The 23734-nt window shown below is 39.2% G+C and overlaps 1 protein-coding gene across 3 annotated transcripts in view; it reads left to right on the top strand.

Annotated features, from left to right (window-relative positions):
• PLCXD3 (phosphatidylinositol specific phospholipase C X domain containing 3) overlaps nt 1-23734 on the top strand; it is a 170522-nt gene that overhangs the window by 95661 nt on the left and 51127 nt on the right. For 2 of the 3 annotated variants that reach the window (XM_058718519.1, XM_058718527.1), the window contains exon 2: nt 18083-18791. In XM_058718519.1, coding sequence (XP_058574502.1) covers nt 18083-18791 — 709 coding nt within the window. Of the gene's footprint in view, nt 1-18082; nt 18792-21512; nt 21626-23734 lie in introns of all 3 variants that reach the window. The other variant, XM_058718536.1, reaches the window with a different exon arrangement.

The following is a 23734-nucleotide window of genomic DNA, read 5'->3' as shown; positions in this document are numbered from 1 at the left end:
ACCCTAATTGGATTGTGCCATCTGTTTTCTGTTGAGACTCTGACAGACGCACTGTGTGATTTGGGGCAAGCCCCTTCACAGAACTAGTTAACCTCAAATGTTGTGGGAGATTTAAAGCAGATAGCATCCCTTCCAGCTCAAAATTTGCTTGGCAATGTAGGGACTGAAAAATAAATCTCTTTTTTAGGAACTTCAGGTCTCATTAAAGATATAATATATATACCTCTGAAATGCAGAATAAAACTAAGCATCCAAGTGATTAGGATACATAGTAAGCACTCTAAGAATTTGGAAATGGGCAAGGTCACTGATGGTCAAAGGAAACATATGGATCTGCCAGTGAGTTCTCCTCCAACACTGAATAACCTTTTATTCGTGGATTTCCTAATCTAGATCCAAATTGGATGGTGTCTTCAAGCCTGTACCAAGCAGAAAGCCTATTTTGGAACTACTCCAGAGATCCCACACAATATTGGTTAACCTTAGACAAGGCCTTTTGGAAATGATTTACTCTTGATTTACTCAGATACATCCCACAATAAAATAGAAAACTTCTAGGATTTATTAAATTGAAATGTTTTTTTAAAAAAAAAGTGTAGAAAAAGCAGATTAGGAGCTGAGAGGCTGGAATTCTAATTTTAATTTTCCTTCTTTAGCTCTGCCTTAAATTTTTTTTGATCTAAAAAGAATTCTTTTATTTTGTTATAGGTTACTTTGGTTTTTTTCTTTGATTCATCTATATTAAAGACATATACATTGATATAAGAATAATATAATAATCACCATCATATCTACCATACAAATTAAAAAATGAAATACTATCAATACAATTAAAGTCCATGGTACATGCACTATATATATATCCCATTTGGATACTACTTTTTTCTCCACCAAAAATAATTCCTACTCCCTCTATCCACCTACCCACCCCTACTCCCTCTTTCTACCCGCCCACCCCAGCCAAGGCCAAGATGGACACATCGCTTTGCCAAATCCCTTTGTGTAGGGAAGCCTCACTTTCACTGAAGATATAGAGATATACTTTAGCCTCAAAGGATGTTCGCTTTATGTGAACACTGCTTGCTCAGGCCCAGGCCTTTCTGCTGTGTATCTGTAAAAACCCAAAGCCTTAGGGGTTTAAATCCGTAAATGTCCCCATGACATCCAAGGCTTCAGGGCTGGCTTACCCTATTGGATTCTGTCTACTCTTTGGTTTGGTTTTGAGCATCGGAATTTTCCTTATTTTCTTACTAGTTCAGTTGTACATTTTTAAAATAAGATATTTTAAAAATATATCTTCACATATTTCTCTTATAGAAGACTATTTAAAAAAAATTTGGTTTTCCATATTCTGCACCAGGGTACAGAAGCTAGACATTCTACTGAGAATCAAAGACTACTCATACTCGAAGTTTGAGAACTCTTCTCCCATTTCATAGGCAAGATGACTATTGCCTAAGCTAATTATGAAAATAGAAAAACTTTTATAGCCATGAAGCTAATTTGGCTAATCCAAATCTGCTGTAATTCAAATACATTGACTATTAGAAATGAATAATAGAAAGTAAAATAATAGTCTCTTTAGCAGTATTCTGCTGTAGAACTTTTCACTTAACATTCCTTAAAGGCAGGGACCATCTTTTTAAAAATATTTAGTTGAGTTTATTAGAGGCAGCAATTGTCGTACTTATTTTTACATCTCTCATGGTGCTTAGTACACTTCTTTTCATATTGCAGGTGTTCAAATGTATTTGCTAATTTGATTTGAATTGACTTTTTCAAGTTCAATGTGAAAACAAAATGGCCCTCATGTTTTCTCTTGTTTTGGTTGTCCTGACACTGACATTGAGCCAGTTCACAGCAATCCCTTCTGTAGGTTCTAGAGAATTTGTGACTGTCCTGGTCTAATATTGGGCTCATTCAGTCGCAAAGTATTTGCTTGGCTTGTACAAAAATAAATAACTTTTAACTAGGGAGTTGTGTTTTAATTATTTGCAATCCTGTGTGGCTGAGTGTTAACTCCCAAGTTAAACATCTAACAAGTATAATACAATAAATGGCAGAGTTTGTTATGATTACGTTTGTTTTGTTTTCATCTCAGCCTTGGATCATTAGAAATGACTGATTGGCGTGGGAGATCATTCCATCTATCATTATGTCTTTTTCTCCCCGAAGAGACCAAAAGTGAGTAAGAACACAGAGTGCACATTTCACCACAATTTAAACCCAATCTGAACACTCCCTACTTGAAGACAGCACAAATAGTCTGGTACAATGACAAGGATTTCCAAAAAAGAAAAAAAAAAAAAAGAATTTCCTTAAGAAGTAAAACAATCAATTGAGGTCTCTGTGCCTGGTTCTGTGTGTTCTACACAGTGCATGTCCAAGTCCAGAATCTTTGAGCTAAGGCCTGGAGTCGCTAGACATCAGAAGTAAAGACTAGCAAAAAAAGAATATAAATGAGGAAATAGAGATGTGAGGCATCGAGGCTGAAACAAGAAATGTGTGCCCCGCCGGGAGTGGACTGAGGAAGGTGTGAGATTGGAAGAGGGTCGTAGCAGGAACGGGGGGGCAGGGGAGCTGGAATTTTCCCCAGTCACAGCTCCCATGACTGCCGCAGCCTGCTTTGGGTGTCCTTTACTTCTCTTAAGGTAGTGATCCGGGGCGCCTGGGTGGCTCAGTCGGTTGAGCGTCCGACTTCAACTCAGGTCACGATCTCGCGGTCCATGAGTTCGAGCCCTGCGTGGGGCTCTGGGCTGATGGCTCAGAGCCTGGAGCCTGCTTCGGATTCTGTGTCTCCCTCTCTCTCTGCCCCTCCCCCGTTCATGCTCTGTCTCTCTCTCTGTCTCAAAAATAAATAAAAACGTTAAAAAAAAAATTAAGGTAGTGACCCAATTCTGAAAGGAGATAGGAAGAATAAAGTAGGGGAGGAAGAAAGAGTGTGTTAAGTCACCAAAAAAATGAGACCACTTATTGTAAAAACAAAAATAATAGGAGGAGATTCCCTTCAGTGTAATTTATATGAGAGGAAGTTCAGAAATGTATGCTAATAGAGGGATTATTCTTTTAAATGTTTTTATTTATTTTTGAGACAGAGAGAGCATGTGAGCAAGGGAAGGGCAGAGAGAGGGGGGAGATAGGATCCAAAGTGGGCTCTGAGCTACAGCAGTGAGCCTGATACAAGGCTCTAGGGCTCGAACCCATGAACAGTGAGTTCATGACCTAAGCCAAAGTCTGGCGCTCAACCAACTGAGCCATCCAGGCGCCCTGCTAATAGAGGGATTATACATGTTAGCATATGCAATATAATGAAATCATCTAAACAGTGTTTGAAGACTATGTCATAATGATGAAAAAAGACTATGGAAAAACTTTGATGATATAACCTAATGTGTTTGGTCTGCACTGATCAAACTGTGTAAACTATGAATGCGCATGGATCCATACTAAAAAAACATATGGGTAAATGGAAGGTTTTCCCTAGGGTGGCTCTATTCAGGTAAGAAAACTACATATCTTCTCCATTTTTAAACTAACCCTTAATGTTGTCATATTTGCTTTGTAGCCAATAAAAACACCATATATGTGCTGGAGTATGGAAAAGGAAGTGGGGTGAAGTGGTTTGGGAATATTTGTATTGTGTGTAATACGTATGTGTGTGCGTTCTTGGACTTAGGAGATCAAATATCATGTAGCAGTAAGGTGATGCTATTCAGAATCTTCTTGGGTTTAACGTTGCTACCCATATTCTAGTTTTTAGCAACCGGTCTGCATGCGTGCACCAGATCTACCAGACACAGCTTATTATCTTAGCTTGGTAGTGTGTTTGGAAAGCAGGAGGAGGTATGCAGTTCTCTACATACCCAGATTTCAAATCCGAAGGCTGGAGGAAGGGAAGGGGAGATTGGTAGAAGGACCAAAGGAATAAATAATCCCCATGCCTCAAACACTTCTTTGATAAGAAAAGATCCAGCTGTTGGCTAAAAGTGGTGTTTTGTGAGGGCATCATAGAATCAAAGGCTTAAATATCAAGGAGATGTTCTCTCTGTAGCACAAACATGATTAAGGGCAATGTTGTTTTATTTCAGATTTTTATTATTCATAAAAGGGAAACCAATAGTGCCAGACATGCAAGAACAAAGCTAAATAAGCTTCAGAGGCCTTCTGGCTCTCAAATCTAAGAGAATATAATAACTGGACTGTTTATTTGCCATGTTTCATATTTGTTTTCTTCTTAGAGGTAAAACACAATAGAGATTCATTTCATTCAGAATAGTTGGTTTCAATGATAGGGTTTCCGTCTTATGTAATCTGTCCCCTCCCTTTCCCCAGGTCATTCATTATGTCTGCCCACGTAACCAGACCTGCTCCTGTGCCTACAGACATAGAGGGCTGCCCCAAGCTTTGGGATCTGTCAGTATAGAGAAGTTCTAGTGGAGAAACCAGTGGAGCAGGTGGCATTAGGAACACATCAGCATCATAAACAACTAGCTCCTAAAGAGGAGTGGGGAATGCCGGGCTGCGCGTCTGGTGACCACATCTCCCTTCCCAACTTCTTTGCCCTTTCGATGCATGTTAGCAGAGTCTGACTGAATTTCCTTAGTTCCTGCTTCAGTGGCTGCTCAGATTTGGGTACCTGTCCCAAGTATAAAACTCCTGGGGGGAAGAGGTGGTCATGGAGTAAGCTTTCCTACTCCCGAGCCCCTAAAGGCGATCTGGGTTGAAGGGAAGCTAAGGGACATGGCTCTGGATATCAGGAGGAAGACTTACACTTGTAAGAATCTGGAATGGCATGTGTGTAAGGAGCAGAGCCTTCCTGTGATGGCAGGCTTTGGCATTGCTGCATCCAGTGCGGGAAAGGACACCCGTGGTCCAGGGAATCAAACAGAGAGAGGACTTTAAGACACAATTTTCTCTCCACTGCACCCCTAGATGTAGTGGCAATATTTTCACTGAGTGGTTCTACGAATTTATGACAGCCATAGTGTTTATAACCTTTTGGTGCAGTTCTCATTCATTCATTTATTCGGTCTATGCTTGGTGAAAATCTACACTGTGTGCTAGGTAGTTTGTGCTCAGAATCAATGTGGAAATAATAGTTAATATTGATAATAAAAGCTAGTACCTATTGAGTATTTTCTATAATCAATGTTTAGTGCTTATCATTTACTTAAACTTTATAGGTAGATAGTATTATCAGTCCCATTTGCAGATTAGGATATTGAGGTTTAGAGAGATGGAAAGACATTATTTCACACAACAAATATCTATTGAATATCTTTTATGTGCCCATAGCCATGCCTTTTAATGGGTATATAGTAGTGAAAAAGACAGATTAGAATCTCATTCTCATGGAATTAAATTCTAGTGAGGGGAGATAGACAGGAAGCAAACAAGCAATTAAATGAAGTGCAACTTGAAGCTAGTGATAAATACTGTGAAGAAAATAAAAGGTGATCATGTGACAGAGACTGACAGGCAGTAGGGAAGGGTTGGATGAGTTACACTCACTTTACATGCAGGAGATTTACTTAAAAAGATGGCAGTTGAGCTGAGACTTAAACGAAAAGTTGCCAGCCCTGAAAACAACCAGGGGCAGAGTATTGCAAGCAGTGAGAATAGAGAGAACAAGGGCTAGGCTGGAATGAACTTAGTGTATTCAACAAGCAGAAAGAATCCTGGTGTAGCTGGAGTGCAGCCAGCAGAGGGAGAGGGACCCATCTTGAGTGGCCATGAGACCTGGGGCTACATTCTACCAAAGGCTCCTGGGAGTCCAATCTCCTTCGACTTCATGGTGCATCTTTGGGGCCAGTGAATGTGGAAAGAACCATACAGTCTGCTCTGCAAAACAGGTTTTCTTGTTGCCTCTTAAATAAAGCATGTCTCTCCCAGGTCCAGAATGTCTGGTCCTTCTTGAGCTGTCCAGGCCCTTTAGAAGTCAAGGCAGAGCAGATCGCCAAAAGGAGCATGATTTTTTTTTCTGGTTCTCTCCCAGATTATTTGCCAACAGATAAGTCCCTTCTGAGTTTCCCTCCAGGCTCTGCTAAAATAACCAAGGCCAAAATTATTGACAAACTATGCCATTTTTCTTCCGAATCTTTGCCACATTTCTTTCATGGACACCATCTCCCATCTTTCTTATTTAGTCATCCTTGATTCATCCTTTTCCCTGAATCATGGCATCTGGCAGAGTGGCCATGATGAATCTGGAAATACAGACATCTGAAGAAATTGCAGCTTGGTGGCCTCAAGGATAAGAGCAACGAGGCTTACCTGTGCTCTGATTTGCTCCTGCCTTTTCTTATAGCTGGGACTTGTGTTTGGTTATTACTTGAGATGTGCAGATTGATTGGCAGTGTTCATATGAGTAGTAATGAGCAAATGACTTCAGAAAATTTATCAAAAACATATTTTATTATAAAAATTACCAATATGAGTATTTTATTGATAAATAAAAAGATCAGATAAGATTTTCTTCCTTGTGACACAGCAAAGTATTCAATCAATAATCCAAAACACAAGCATTATAACATCTTCCCAAACTGCACACAAGCAAAAGTGTATGCATCAGTGTGTGTGTGTGTGTGTGTGTGTGTGTGTGTGTGTGCGCATGTGCAGATAAGGGAACTGAGGAATAGGGATGCACAGAACAATGGGGAGAGAAGGCAGTATAACAGTAGTTGCAGAGAAGATGAGGCCAGTATTATCTTAGTACCTTGCTATTCAAAGTGTGGTCCTTGAAACAACATTGATAATACCTGGGAGCTTGTTAGAAATGCAGAATCTCGGGGCCGCCTGGGTGTCTCAGTCGGCTAAGCGTCCGACTCTTGATTTCGGCTCAGGTCATGATCTCACTGTTTGTGGGTTCAAGTCCTGCATTGGGCTCTGTGCAGATAGTGCGGAGCCTGCTTAGGATTCTCTCTTTCTCCCTCTCTCTCTCTCTCTCTCCCTCAAAAATAAATAAACATCAAAAAAAAAAAAAAAAAAAAAAAAAAAAAAAGAAATGCAGAAGCTCATGCCCCTTCCCAGACCAACATAATCAGATTTTAACAAGATACTTGAGTGATCCCTATGCATATTAACATTGAAAAAGTTTCGTGTGTTTGGGGTTTTGTTCTCACCCTTTCACATTGATTAGTAATTATTCTGAAAGATCCTGTTGAGCTCAGGACTGAACTCTCTTTTATCAAAAGGTATCATATGTAGCTTATCATAGCATCTTTCATACTTTATGATAATGGTGGCTTTTCTTGCTTATTTCTCCCCACTATGATCTGAACTCCACAAGGACAGAACCTAGATGAGTCTTGCATCTGTTTTATTTCCATATCCTTGACCCAATGCATGGCATATAATAGATACTCAATAAATGTTGACCAAATGCTTGGCCTGATAGAGCAGAAGATAAAGCATAAGAAACAGAGGGAACCCACCTTCCCTTTTTTGACTTAGTAAATGCTAATTATTTTAATCTCTCCAGCCCTCCACCTCACCTCTTCACAGCCATGCATAGAACTTTCATACTGCCTTGCACAGAATAGGTGTTTGATTTATTTAATACATTAAAGAAGAGCTAGGCAAATCTTGTCCTCATAACATTCATGCCACACAGAGGCTTCTGGAGTGGTGATGAAGACAACGAATAAAATGTACCTGTCCGCATGGGTTTAATTTTATCCTAAAAGGGCTACTGGTTACCTTGAGAACTTGTTAGAACAGTTGAAAGAAATGTTGAAGTAAAAAACAAGAGATTAGTAGAAATAAGTGCCAAAGCCACATATTCTGTTGGGTTTTAAATAAACTCAAAAGCAATGCCTCATGTGTGACAGTTTTTAGTTGCAGTACGTATTTAGACAGCTTCAAAATAGAATGGCACAATAAGTGTATGAGAGATGTGTTATAGGTGTGGGGAAATGTGTATATTACAGATGAAGCAGGGAAATTCAGAGTGTTTGGTTTCTACCTCTGGAAATCGCTCTGCCTGTATGGTTTCCACTAGGGTAGGCTTTCTCAGTCTTGTTATTACGGGCATTTTGGGCTGGTTGATTCTTTGTGGTGAGGGAAGTTGGTGGATGTAGTTGTAGGATGGATAGCAGCATTCCTGGTCTTCTACCCATTAGATGCCAGTAGCGGTCCCCTTCAGCTGTAACAATGCAAAGTATTTCCACATGATGTCAAATATCTCCTGGGTCAAAATCACCACTGGCTAAGTACCAGGGGTGCTTAAAAAAGCAGATGGGTCTATTGCTCTTTTGAATTACCTGACAAATACTGCTGATCTACTGATTTTTTTCTTAAGACTTTATATTTACGATATAGATTCTTCCTGGTCTCAGGACCTTCCCTTTTTGGAAACTGCCCTCACTAATGCTGTGTTGCTGGGCTTAGAAGGTCATAATGCTGCCAGTGTTGGCTTAACAGCACAATATACGTGGCAAAACCTCCACTCACGATTCCATTGGACTCTGCTGAGAAGAAGGGCCGAGATAGATGCCGTGGAAAGAGAGAACGCATTGTTGAGCTGGCTTAGACAGTAATTTCAAACTTCTCTATTTCTTGGGGTCTCTTTTAATTATTTTCTCTGGCATCCCTATTGATAGTCCTTAAAAAGAAATTCCTATAAAAGAAGGTTCAACAGTTTCACCAAGGGTGGCAATTAGAATAAGCTGCTTTTTCTGCCCCTTGCCTGGAACATCACTGCTCTTAAACTACTCACTCTTGGCTCATCTATTGGTTTAAGGAAACAGCCCAGTAATTCTAAAGATATTGTGATGAATATTGAGCTTCTGTACTCCTGGGAAGCATCAGTGTAATAGGGCTTCTCAAATTTGGCATCTGGGATCCTGGATCAAAAGACTTAAGTAAGGAAACCAGCCTCTTTTACTTCAGCTTACTGTCTCTGAGGTGTGCTGGGGAAGAAGGCGTTACACAGTATGAAAGATACAGATTTAGCCAAAGAGAAATCACAGCACGACTGTTTTGATTATTCCTTTACAAAAAGATTCATCTCAGTGTTCTGCAAGATATGTCAGGTTTATTACTTGAAAATGTTTTTTCTATACATTTATTATGTCAAGTAAAGTATATGCATTACAGGTGTGTAGTTTTTAATTATCCGTTCAATCCTAAAGTGTTCTGGTTTCTGATACATATTGTACATTATCTCTGATGATGCAAAATCTCTTGTATTGTGCACAAAGACCTGATCATGTGCTGTAGGGCTGAGGCAAGATTGTATGCCAGGAGTAAGGAGTGATCCCTATTCTTCAAGGTTTGGTCTTTGTCTCTAAAACAAATCCCAATAACTCATCAGTTTAATTAATGGGGCAAACAAAAATTAGTGAGATTAATGATACGTTGTCAAGTAAGAACCAACTAATTAATTTTAAAGTTTTTTTTTTTTCTGTCAGATTGAGCATCATGTATTTACAATGGAGAGGACTGACTGACTTCCAAACCAAGTAAAAGTGACTTAAGAATTAATATTATTTCCATAATCTGTGCATTTTCTCTCCTCCGTTACAGTTAGAAGCCAAGAGTGGATTTTATTTAAGTACTACCAGTGATGGGGCAGTACAGATCCACCTGCAGAGAGGATCATGTGCTGATGTTAGAGTTCCATATACCATCAGTCAGGTTTGCAGCCTCTCAAAGCCAGAGTCCACACAAAGATTGTGTTTAGTGATTTAGTACAAGGTTACAGTGGATGGAGCTGTCTAATTAGTACTCTGGATACAGCATTGAAGGGTATTAAAGGAATACTGACGGGTGGACAGACTCAGCAGATAACCAGGTTCTAGTTACCATTCTAGTATATAATGATGGGATTTCAGTCTCCCAGGGGTGGCAGGGGCTTATAAGAGCAAATAATTCCCCCAGAAGAGTTGGGTACTAGATATGTTACCGAGTCAAAATTCCTGTTAATGAAAAATGGGGCAGAAAGCAAAAGGGACTTGTTGATGAATGCCAGGGTATTTAGCTGGAAATCAATTATATCTTCTCTCTGAGGTTAAATCCATTCTAGAGGCCAAGACAGGGTAAAACCTTTGAGAAGGGTAGAATGGTGGCAACTGGGATGAAGGAAATAGTACCTGAAAGCGATTTCAGTGGTCCCAACAGGAAACCAGGCCCCTGGCAGTGGAACAGAAAAGAAGAGGGCATATCTGAGAGAGGATTTGAAGGTCAATACAATGGGACTTTAAGACCAATTGAATGTGGGGTTTGAGAGGCAAGTAAGAATTGAAGATGAAGCCAAGAATGAGATAGAAGAATCATAAGGTAATCAAGTATGTTAGGCGGCACATGAAAAGGAGGATTTTGGAAGAGGAAGATGCTAAGGTTCACCTGGGACATTTTAAGTGTAAGGTTCCCACAGACTGATGAAATTTAGTTGCCTGGTAGGCAGACAGGGGGTCTGGAATGCAGGTCAGATTAGATGGTGTTAATTCATGGTGCATCTGTTAAAGGCATGAGGCCAACGAGGTAGAGGAGATCAAGCAAGGAAAAAGAATGGAGCCACTTGAAGTCTCGAATAGAGCTCTGAATAACACCCTCATTTAGGAGCTGGAAGAACAAGAAGAGGTGGTGAAGGAGACTGAGAAACAGCAATCACAGAGAGTGTAGAAAGACTAGTAAAGAGCTATGTCCCAAAAGCCAAAGGAGGAAAATATTTCAAAGAGGGAGCATAGCAGTATCAAATGTTCCAGAAAGGCTGAGAAGGATTCATTCATTTGCTTAATCAACGACATGAGCTAAATGCCTGCTACGTTCTGTGTGAGGGCTTAGGAATGAGATCACAGAAGTGGCTCGTGGGTTTTCTTTAGTGGTCATCAGTGATATTTCACAGAGGATGGATATGAGTTGCAATAGTGATGGTCTGACTACAGTGGATGAAAGATGGAACCAAAGTCAGGGAAAGAGAACCGGGCTGTGTAGACTAATTTCCTGAGAAATTCGAGAGGAAGTGGTAAAGAAAAATTGCCTAATCTGTAACAAATGATTATTAGAAGTAATTATTTCACCTTTGCAGCATATTCTGTATAAATTTTATTTGGACCAATTGGCCTAAAATAGGTTTATATTAATAAAACCAGGTGCAGTAGTGGACGAGGACTTATAAGGCATGGGTTTTTTGGTTTTGTTTTGTTTTTTTTTAGGAAGCTTGCAATCTGCTTATAGTGTGTGCATATATATGTGTATATAGGAAGGAAGGTTTGTGGGTGGAGAGTCAGAAACAAAGAGAAAATATTTAATGAACATGACGAGTTTTAGTAACAACATCTAATAACAATTACTGGTTGATGAAGGGGTGGGTGCAGACCAGAGGGACTGTGCATTCAGGAGACAGGAAGACCACCATGAATGGAAATAATTCTTCGCTGTACAGAAGGGAATACTTGTGGGTCATAAAAGAAGACTAGGATTAAGAATTTCATAAAAGGAAGACAAGAGGGTAAACTTCACACCATCTCTTCCAATGGAAAGTGGAGATTGTGCCACCTGCTCATCCCTACCCTAGAATGAGGAATCAGAAACAAAATCTACCTTTTCAGTTCCTCACCCAGCAGTCTTCTTTTGGTTCCCAGGTAAAAGGTACATATGCTTCCCCATTCCTGTGGTGTTGGTCCTATTATCATAAAAGGTATCAAGGTATCAAATATGCAGGAAGACTGTTACCAGACAGCAGGAGTCTTGAAAACCTCAGCCCTGTGCCAAACAACAGGAATAAAATAGGGAGAGGGAAGCCTGGTATGCCATACATAAATCTGCAAGCTCAGTGCTCTGCAGAGCAAGGAGAGGAGCAGTTGTCATTTTGATGGAGTCAGAGCCTGAATTCTAAGGTCAGGCTATAGATATTGGAATTGTACACTCATGGGCACGTCAAACCTTAGCCTACTGGGCCTTTTGTTCTGAAGGTTCACAGATGAAATTGACTTGATATATTGTCTTTGATGTTTATTAACCCCGTGATTTTGTAGAATTTGAAATGGAACTGTGGCCAAATCAAGAGACCAATAGAAGTTCATCCCAAAGAACTTGTATAGATAATACTGGAAAGATACTGAATGAAAGAAGGTTACTATTTAGTGTAAGTACATGGCAGGATGTCACTATTCAGTTGCTGTTCAAAGCCACAAGACACGGGGTACATTTGATCGTTCACTATTTGCTAAAACCTTAGACAAATGGCGGATAAGAATCTTGTTTTCAAAAAAGTATTTACAAACCTAAATCCTACAATTTAAATCATCTCCCATGTGAGTTTGCACTGCCATCCCGATGTGTATTCACCTAGGTAGTGTTTCTTTAGTCACAAGTGTATCTGTTTTGTGACTAGGTATACCACTGCAAGAGAACAACAGTAATTTAAGTTTTATAGTCCTTTTATGGGACTTTTGCAAACATGGTTTCATTTGTTCTTTGTAAGAACCCTGTGAAGTAAGTGTGGAGAATGTTTTAGTTGAGCAAACTGGTAAACCCAAAGCCAGAATGGTAAACAATCTGATGATCCTCCAGTGTCAACTTGTGAGTTAGCGATTGAGCTTGAATTTGAAACTAGTCACCCAACCCCCACTTTAGTGCTGCTTTCATTACCTGATTTACTTTAATCTGAAGACCAGACTGCAAATCAAAGTGTTGGCCAAGGCTGTAGTCTCATCACCTGAGGCCGAGGCTCCTCTTGCAAGCTTGCTGCTTGTTGGCAGAATCTAGTTCCTTGAGTTGTGGGACTGTGGTCCTCAAGCTCCTAGAGGCTGCCCACTATGTAAGGGGTTGGGAGGAAAACTTTTCCTCTCCCAGTTTGGGTCCTGTGATTGGCAGTCTGTAAAGTAATTGATGATAGATTAATAGGAGAGAAGACAAGGTTTATCTGTGTGTCCACAGTGTACATGTGGGATCACTCAGTGGTGAGTAACTTACTGAATAACCAGAAAGGAAAGGCTTGTATATTAAAGTTAGTCAAAGGGAGGCAGGTAGGGCTTCAGTGAGAGGGTATGGAAGGTTATATTGGTTTTTTTTTTTATTCTAATGACCAGCTGAATTTACACAGTCTTCCCAGTCAAGAAAGTCCCTGGGGGAGAGGTCAGTGGCAGCTGTATTTTCAGAAGCTCTGCTTAAGTTTAGATAAATGTTTCTTTTTGTGGCTGCTGATTGTTCAGATGTTTTCAAATTAAAGAAAGTTTCATAGCACTTTGGTATTAATCCCTTCAACTGCCATGTTGCCCTCTCTGCAACATTGCATTTTACTTAAAATTGACAGGAGAAAACCTGTTGCTGCTTGTTGTCTCGTTTTATGGCTTACCTGCTTAGGTCAGGCCCACCCAGAATACTCTCTCTTTGGTTAGCTCAAAGCCAACCAGTTAGAGACCTTAATTACAAATGGGGGAAAAAACTTCCTTTCCGTATCCTGGAACATAATCACGAGAATGATATCCCGTCATATTCACCACATTCAAGGGGAGAGGATTACACAGGGCATCTGTACTCACAGGGTGGAGGTTTTGGGGGCCATTCTAGAATTTTCCTATTACAGCACCCAATAGAATGAGCAGCTAAGTCCAGTGCTATCAGAGACCATAAAATGCGATTATCATACATATTCTTTACATTGTTGAGTTAATAAAATGGGTGATGCATGCTAGTTGGTTAGACCAGATGACATCTAAGATCATCCACCACAGTATGCAGAATGACATTACTCCAGTTGTGCATTCAAGAAGACCTTTTAAGCCAACTTTCTTTCATTCTTCCTCTTACCTTATAGTTTTTATGCATAGAAAGTTGCACATGAACATTAAAATTTTTTTTAATATTTATTTTTGAGAGAGAGAGAGACAGACAGACAAAGTGCAAACGGGGAAGGGGCAGAGAGAGAGGGAGACACAGAATCTGAAGCAGGCTCCAGGCTCTGAGCTGTCAGCACAGAGCTGGGTGCGAGGCTCAAACTTGTAAACCATGAGATTATGACCTGAGCCAAAGTCGGATGCTTAACCAACTGAACCACCCAGGCACCTTGCCCATGAACATTTTTAATTAATTTTTCTTCATTAAAATTTTGACTTATTTGTCTATTTAGTTTGAGTATGGTTGACACACGATGTTACATTGGTGTCAGGTGTTACAACATAGTAATTCAACTCCATATATTATGCTATGCTTACCACAAGTGTAGTAAAATTCCAAGTTCTTATATTGGGCAGTTGAGTCTTTAGACCTCAAATCCTCTCATCAACACAAAAGAGTTGTCACAGCCTGTATTTGTTAACTGTTGCTATGTAATAAATTATCCCAAAACTTAATCACTTAAAACAACACACAGTTTCTATGGGTCAGGAATCCAGGCAAGGCTTAACTGGATTCTCTGCTTCGGGTCTCTCTCAAGGCTACAAATCAACATCCCTCCGGGGCAGGGTGTGCTTCCAGTCATACTCTGTGGCTATTAACAGGATTCAAATCCTTGAGGGCTGTTCAAATCAAGGCCCTATTTCCTAGCTTGCTATTGGCTGGAGGCCATTCCCAGTTCTTTATCACCTGGACCTTTCCAACATGACAGTTTGCTTCATCAAATTCAGCATGAGAGAAAGTAACATGATGGAAGTCACAGTCTTTGTAACCTAATCTCAGAAGTGGTATCCCATCATATTTGTGTTATTTAATTCATCAGAAGCAAGTCACTAGATTAGGCCCATACTGGGGGGTCAGGGGGCAAGGATGAATGCCAGGAGGTCAGGGATTTGGGGGGTCAATTTTAGAAGGATACCTACTGCCTAAATGAAGGGATGATGTGGCAGACTGAGGAGGAACTAGTAAAAGTGATTGTTTCAAAGAAATGAAGGGAAAAAAAAAAAGACCTCTTCTAATCAGTTCATTTCTTCAGAGCCAGAGCAAATGAATTTGATTGGTGTGGGTTCATAATGGGAGCGGCCAGGTCTTCTCTGACTAGAGAATGCAAATCAGACCCAAAATTCAGAGGCTAAGTTCAGAATCAGGGGAGCAACATTAAGTATCAGGTCCAAGGTATGAGTCTGGGTCTGTAGACAAGAAAAAGATAAGAGGTGAGGAGCCCAGAAATACTGAGCCAGTGTAGCAGCAAAATATTAGAGCAGATAAGGCAGAAAAGTTGTGGAGGTAGCCAAGAACAAAGAAATAAAAAGCACTGTCTTGCTTGTGGGCAGGGCTCTCTGGTTTTTAAAGAATGAGGGCTCAGCCAGACTTTTCCTCTGTTACTGAAAGGTCATAAAATACCATTGTATTTTTGTTTTAAGTTCAAACAAATAAAAAACTTAATGGGTTAGTGAAAATGTTAAAATTGGGGAGGAAGTACTATTCCAAATGAAATCAGAAGCCATGAAGATAGTCCTTTTTTGGCCAACGTTAGATTGTGTATTCTCTCCCCCAGTGCAAAGTGTGTTTTATTGATTGATGATTTAATTCTCTCCAAGTGATGTTTGCCTCTGCACCAAATGCTGTACATGGACCTCAGAATCACCTAGCTTAGGACAAAAAATGGTGGGGGTTTCTTCTGACTGTTAGCTGTTTTTAATTTTTATTCCTAACATTCCCTTGTTTTGATCTCCTAACATATTGTCCTGAAATGTCAACAAATAATTTAATCTAGAGACTAATGTCCTTTTATACGATTTTCAAAATTGGTGACTTTTTCTAGGCTTTTTTTTTTTTTTTCTAATTTGCCAGATAGCCACATGACAGAATAATGAAACCAATGTCATATTGAAAGCAAAGAACCACTCATTTCTGGAAAAAGAAATCTAGTCATATTTAAATTCCCTTTCTGCTTGCTTCCAAATATGTCTATCACAATATTACAGAAGTAGCCAATTATTTTCATCTCCCTTCTTTTCACATGCTTGGAAATTAACTTTAAAAATTTTTCAAATTTTATAAATTAACCCTTATTTTGAGAGTTTAGTTTTTCATTTATACCTATTTTAATCCTAGATCATTTGATTATAGCTCTTCTTCAACTCACCTTTTTATTTCTTCCTTTAATCATGTTCTGTCTGTATATTGAGCCACAGCACAGGTTGTTTAGCCTTTTCATTTATATAGCAATTGGCTGAACAGCAACTAATAAGTTGATATGCGACAATTTCAATCCCTGTTAAAATTTGCCAATACAGATCCAGACTGCCAGTTTTGCTTATTTAGAAAGTGCTAACATTTTCTTCCTATCCCATGTACTGAAGATAAATAGATCAGACAGTTCCAGATTAAATTAAACATGGCATTTCTGTATTTTGGAGTTACCTTTCATTGTTTAAAAAAAGCTAATAATTCTGGGGAGTTAGCTGTTCCAAATCTTAAAGGTTATCATTTGTAAGGCATTAAAGTATTCTTCAAAATATTTTCGCTAACAATTTACCAAGGTATCTGAAGTTCATACTCTTGTTATTCCTCTGGGCTGTTTAATGCTCGACATAGATAGATGTACACATGGACATATAGATATAGATTGACATAGATATGGAATATAGACAAAGATAAATATTGCATCACCGAAAACAATTGCTTCAAATAGCTTATCAGGCAAAGGCCTTGAGGTGATGGATGATAAATATAAAGGGAGTATGTGTGTGTATGTGTGTGTGTGGGTGTGTGTGTGTGTTGGGTGGGAGGAGTGTAAGAAGTAGAACAAGGTGTGTCTTTTTTATTTTCAAAAGAACTAGATCAGAAATGGGGCAACAAGGTCGAAGGAAGCCTGAGTAACAGATGGGGAGTGATGCGTGTGAAAAATTCAGGACATATTAATTTCATGTTACCTGTTCAGTAGGTCATGCCCAAGAATTACAGGAGGCTTTCAAAGATAAAATTAAGGGGCATCTGTGTGGCTCAGTCCATTGAAAGTCCAACTTTGGCTCAGGTCATGACCTCAGGGTTGGTGAGTTTGAGCCCTGCATTGGGCTCTATGCTGTAGGCACTGAGCAGCTTTGGATCCTGTCTCCCTCTCTCCACCCTCCCCCGCTCATGCACATGTGCGTGATCTCTCTCCCTCTCAAAAATAAATAAACATTAAAAAAATTAAAACGAAATAATTTTTCTTGATTAGATCCAACAATATTTTAAATGGCACTCTGTACTTACAGGCAAATCATGCACATGTTCATTGCTGCATTTCTGGAGTTTTGATATTTGTAACAGACAAAAATAATAATAAATAATTAAATTAGTAATAAATAATAATTAAATGAATAATAATAAAATAATACATTAAACAATTAATACTGGTTAAATACATAATAATTAAATGATAATTAAAGGTTGCCCTTGTTCTTCCTAGGAAGAAATTCTTCCAAATTTGGAAGCTAACTCCAAAGAGAGCTTTCACTGTTGAGAGGAAATATTTGTGAAGAAAATAGTCTATTAGTTAATTTTTTAAGTGCTGTCAGCTTTGTTAACTTATAAGAAAATCTGCTTATTCAATATGAGAAAAGTACTTGGCCTCATCCAAGTTCACTTTGCTCAAATGAAGAGTAAGGAATGATGTTAAATGTTATCAACATTGTTCTGTCCTGTTGCTTCTTTCTCCCTGACTCTAACCCTGTGACATCTTGTGCCTTCCAGACTGTATGAGGTAGCAATTCACGTGTTGATCATCTGTCCATGAAAAGGGCTTCTTTATTCGTTGACACAAGCTCTCTACCATTAAAATCAACTCCGAATGAATGGAAAGGGCAAGATCATAGACAAAGTATTTGGAAACCAGTGAATCCCCATAAATTCCACTTTATAAGTGGTCACTTATGCCACCTATATGGAAAGCCAATCCTAATGAATACATTAAATTCTTTGTTGACAGAAGTAGAAGGTGATCATTTGTATTTAAAATACTGATCAGAAGGAATTTTTAAGTCATTTTATAATCAGTTTGGTCTGTTGAAGTGCTGTGTGTACTGTATAAGCTATAAAAAGGGCCTGCCTAAAACATGAGACTGAACTAAGAAAATATTACTTATTATTTCCTTTGGTTCATTTGAGGGAGAGATATGGACATTATAAGAGGGAAAGAAGTTGGGGAGAGCAAAGGACTGAACTATAACCACATTATGCCTTGTTATTCTTCTAGGATCTCATGATTCCTTCAGCTTCTACATTGATGAAGCCTCTCCAGTAGGGCCTGAACAGCCAGAAACCGTCCAGAATTTTGTCTCTGTGTTTGGAACCGTAGCCAAAAAGCTGATGCGGAAATGGTTAGCCACTCAAACAATGAACTTTACTGGTCAGCTAGGAGCTGGGATCCGTTATTTTGATCTTCGAATTTCCACCAAGCCCAGGGACCCCGACAATGAACTCTACTTTGCTCATGGTTTGTTCAGTGCCAAAGTCAATGAAGGCCTTGAGGAGATTAATGCATTCCTCACAGATCACCATAAGGAGGTAGTATTCTTGGACTTCAACCATTTTTATGGGATGCAGAAATATCACCATGAAAAACTGGTCCAAATGCTGAAAGACATCTATGGAAACAAGATGTGCCCAGCGATTTTTGCCCAGGAAGTTAGTCTAAAGTACCTGTGGGAGAAAGACTATCAAGTGCTGGTCTTCTACCATAGTCCAGTGGCTCTGGAAGTGCCCTTTCTCTGGCCTGGGCAGATGATGCCAGCACCCTGGGCCAACACCACAGACCCGGAAAAACTGATCCAGTTTCTTCAGGCATCCATCACGGAGAGAAGAAAGAAGGGCTCGTTTTTTATATCTCAGGTGGTACTGACCCCCAAAGCTAGCACTGTGGTCAAAGGAGTGGCCAGTGGCCTCAGAGAAACGATCACAGAAAGGTAAGTGTCTTAAGGTATCGGGAAAAAGTCTTAAGGAATTTAACCCAAATTCATAGAGCTAGTAACTGACAGAGCTAAAATTTATACTCAGGTGTATTAATATCCTAGGGCTGCCACACAACATACCACAAACTGGGTGGCTTAAAACAGAAGAAACTTACGATCTGTCAGTTGCAGAGGCTAGACATCTGACATCAAGGTTTCAGCAAGGTCAACTCCATCTGATAGCTTTGAAGGAGAATCTTTTCCATGCCTCCCCACTAACTTCTGGTGATGGTTGACAAGCCAATGTCTTGGCTTATAGATACACCATTCCAATCTCTGCCTCCATCTTCACATGGTGTTCTCCCCATGTATCTTTCTCTTCTCTTCTTATAAGGACACCAGTCATATTGGATTAGGGTCCACCCTAATTATATCATCTTAATTATGTCTGCAAACACCTTATTTCCAGATAAGCCTCAGTTATGAGTACAGGGGATTAAGACTTCAATGTATTTTTTTCTAGGACACAGATCAATGCATAGCACCATGCATTTTGACTCCGTGTCCAGTTGTATTTTCATAGCACTCCTTTTCACATTTATATAGAACTTTACAGATTACAAAGCTTTTTCTCTATTTCTTGTGGACTTGTTTTATATACCTAATTCCATCTGATCTGCACAATAATCCTAGGAAGTAGATAAAAAGTGAGGTTTAGAGAAGTGAAATGTTTTGCGTAAGGCCAATTGGACAATGAAGGAGGAAACCAAGACTCAAATTCCATGCTTCTCACACCATATTCTATTCCTTTATGCTATACCATATGCAAGGGTCACTCTCCAGAGCATGGGTTTCCATTTGGCAAGCCCAGCCATACATGTTAGAGTGGTGCTTACTTGTGAAGTATAATTTAAGCAATCACCAAAGATCTCTAGCTCTTTCCCATCGGTATGATACAATATGTAGAATTGTACATATTGTTTATTCTTTTCAGTTAAAGTATCAAACAAAGCAAATATTGTCTGAAGAGAAACTACAATTCTTACCAGACCTTATCTTAAACTTTACTTGATATTTTGAATTATGGTAAGGAGATAGAGCATACATATTTTGCTCAAGGTCTTTGTAGGAAAAGACAAGGAGATGAGGAGAAAAGATTAGGAGATGAAATCGTATGGATGGCCTCATAGCATAGCATGTAGAGTAGGGAATGGCAGGAGGTGAAGCTTGCAGTGGGGCAGGAACACACTTGTAAGAAAGCCTTTAGCCAGGCTAAAGAAAGAAGTTCATCTTATGAACAATGGGGAGCTAGAAAATTGTATTTAGTGGCATGGTGACTTGACCGGATCTGCATTCTAGATAGGTAATTGGTGTAGCGTGGAGGCAGAGGATTGGAGAGAGTGGACTGTGAAGAGGTGCTCAGAACTACTTCAGCAAGGTAACGCAAGCTAAACTGAGGAAATGAGAAAACACAGAAGGGGATGGTATCCCACAGCAAAAATTAGAATTATTTGACTATTTAGCTATGTGGTGTGAACGAGAGAAAAGAGTTAGGTATAAAGTTTCTTCTTGAGAAGTAGAATGAGTGATGCAGACATTTACAGAATCAGGAAACAAAGACTTAGGGAGGAGGTGGGGAAGCTACAGTCAAGGTTATGCTAAGTTTAAAGTATGAGTAAAGCATCCGGTGAATGTGGCCAATTGATCATTAGGAATATAAACCAATTCAAGTGGCAAATTATTGGCATTTTTTGGCAGTGAAAGCCACAAGCTATTTGAGTTGAGGCGTTCCTCCATACAGAATTGTAACTTCCTTCTGTTATTCAGATATTAGCTGAGATCTCCTGTTCTTTAAAATTTTAATGTGATCCCCAGCTCTTCATTGTATACCCTATGCAAGTATAACGCCTTCCCTAGGATTTCTGCCAATGTCTAGATTTCTTACATTCCTATGGTATGAATGCTTGCTCCTTCTGGTTTATATCACTTTATGGGTTGATTGTCCCATGTGTCTTTTCCATGACCCTGTAGAACCTGAAACTTGCTTCTTGCTCAATTTCTACAATGGTTTTTAGATTTTACTGAGGATTTGAGACAACAGGTTTGGTTTTATAATTATAATAATACAATTAATTTTAAATTGAACTTTAGACTTGTCTATAAGTACAAATATTCTGGCCCAGGATATCTTCCCCAGATGACGTCTATATCACTTTAACCCCATGCTCAAGTCTTATGACTAAACCCTCTCCTCCACCTCCTTCTCCTTTTCTTTTTCTCATCTCTTTTCTTTCCCTAGGCACACATTGTCTTGGAGATTCCACACTCTCCTCTAGATTATTATGCCAAACTATTCTCCTCATTTGTGGCCCTAAGGCCCAGCTAGTCCCATCAGACTGTATTTGATAGCACCACCTTCTACAACAGTTCATTGTTTTGGTAAATAACAATTTACCACTTCTCTTACATCCTTAAAAATGAGAGAGTTCTAGTGTATACACATAAGAATGTGTTGTTCTCAACTACACCCCACAAAGGCCCCAGATTTTGAGAAGTCCCTGAGGACCCATTAGAGGTAGGGAAGGCAGGAGGGGACTGGGAATCAACCAATGACAACATTCTTTATTCTCACTACATCTTTAATGAAGGAAGCTTCATCTCTAAATTTTACATATTGGGCATGAAAGGAGTCTTCCCTTTCTTTCTTTACCTTCTGTTACCTCGTTCTATATTTAGGAAAAGACTTTCCCATCTAATATGCCTGCTTTGCATTTGGCCAAGAACCATACCCTGCTTTTACCTGTGTAAGGAATAGCCTTTGGGAAGTCAAGAAGAAAAATCCACTCAAGGTATAGATTTTCATTTTTTTCTCTTATAGGATTTCATGCAGTTAGGTCTTTGCAAGTTATAAGTTGAACTGTTCTTTGGCTACTTATGCTATAGTACAGTATTAGTAAAGTAGGATTTGTGGAAAAAAGATCAAATAAGTTAGGAAAGTGCTGAAAATTAGATATCTGCTTAAGTCTCTCAAAAGATTCACAATCTTTATAGCATGTAAAAGTCACTAACAAGCATTTTAACAAAGAATTCTGTTTAAACTGAACTAATACAATGTTTTGCAAACACTTAATATTTTCTCAGATAGCACTTATTAACAGCCCATAGAATTAATTTTGAAAAACTGTCCTCAGTCATCTGCTCTAATTCAGAACTTTTCACTTGGCTCTGGCTTACGTATCTGGAATAGTAGAGCTGTGTCACTGAAAAAGGTGGAAGAAAGGGGTGCCTGGGTGGCTCAGTTGGTTAAGCACCCCAGTCTTGATTTCAGCTCAGGTCAGGATCTCATGTTCGGAAGATCAAATCCCACCTCAGGCTCTGCACAGGTGCCTGGTTGGGATTCTCTCTCTCCCACTCTCTCTCTCTGTCCCACCCACCACTTGCTCTCTCTCTCTCTCTCTCTCTCTCTCAAAAAATAAATTAAAAAAAACTTTAAAAAGAAAAAAGAAAAGGGGGAAGAAAAATTGAAAAGTAGAAATGCAGACCCTGTAGGTAGAATCAACTTTTTTTTCCTCTCTAGGACTATGCAAATTACTTGCAAATGATTTGCAAATATATCTGAACCTGGCCATTATGAACAGAGTTTGTCTCAGAAGTACTAGAAAGACCTCCTTGTAAACAAATTGGAATGCCTGTATTCTGCGTATGGTATTCATGTAAAGCTCTGGTTTTGTTTTCATTTGATTTGACATATTTCAGCCTTCTGTGTGAGGCTTATAGGAAAAGGTCATTGTCAGTCCTTAGATAGTTCCTTGCAAAGTTAATTTACTTACCTCTGAAAGTCATCGAAAGAATACTTGACTTCCCAAAGACATAGTGCTTCTTTTTTCTCATCAAGTGATAAAGCCCATGAAGACTTTTTGCCATTTTCCTCTTGCTATTGTGCACAAACGTACTCATTCAGAAAGTCCTTTATTAACACCAAAAGATGTAATGAGACTCTCCTTTGCCACCAAAGAAGTCGCTAGGCAATTTTAAGGTCTTCCTGGACCTTAGGTATTTTCACCTGCAAAGTTTGGGGTTTGAACTAGATTATTTCCAAGACACTTTCCAGTTCTAAAATCCTACAGTTCTAAGATCCTGCATGTGACTAGTTTCTCTATAATGTTTTATGGCGTCTAATATTTGGACTAACAAAACTGTGAGCACATGCATTTAGAAAACAGTGTTTGAAGGTATAGGTGGCTTTTAGGACAACTCAACTCAGGTAGTGTAGCTTTCAATCTGGCCACTGGTTCCAAATATTGCAGATGCATTTTCCACATTTTAGTAATGCCAAAAGACACAGATTTTTATTTCTTAAAGACCTATTTTTAATTTATTTTTCAAACACCAGCTTTTGCACCTCACCCCCACGGAATTCACACGTTCTTAAAAAGAAGGTGTGCGACTTGAGTCAAGTCCTTCTCTAATTCATGGAAGTTTATTAAATTATCGGTTTTGTTAGTTTAAAAAAATCAGTTAGACCACCTGTTGGAATATTTAAGGAGCAACACGTCTTTGCAAGTAAATTGATGCTGAATTAATTAAGACAAGGTTTATACAGGCCAGTAATTTAGATGATGACGATGATGGTGGTGATAATGATTATGATCATCATTATCATCTATTTTAAGTGTTCCACATCTGTTTAATACTGTGCTGACTGCCCTGCCCATTTTCCCTCATCATCACAGTCATTGTTTGGAGGATGAAGTAAAATATTCAGCATGTAATTGGTTGTTGGCTGACTGTGAATAAGCACCAATGTCACCCAGCTGGGAAAATGAAGGCTCCTGTATTGGTTGAGGCCACATTATGTACCAGGCACTGTACTAAGTGCTTTGCATGAATTTATCCATGTAATCTTCCCTCCAGCCTTGCAAGGTAAGTATTATTAAATACATTAGAGTTGAAAACCT

The sequence above is a fragment of the Neofelis nebulosa genome, chromosome 1 (assembly GCF_028018385.1).
Source record: "Neofelis nebulosa isolate mNeoNeb1 chromosome 1, mNeoNeb1.pri, whole genome shotgun sequence".
In the NCBI taxonomy this organism is placed as follows: Eukaryota; Metazoa; Chordata; class Mammalia; order Carnivora; family Felidae; genus Neofelis; species Neofelis nebulosa.
This window is presented reverse-complemented; position numbering and strand designations above follow the sequence as displayed.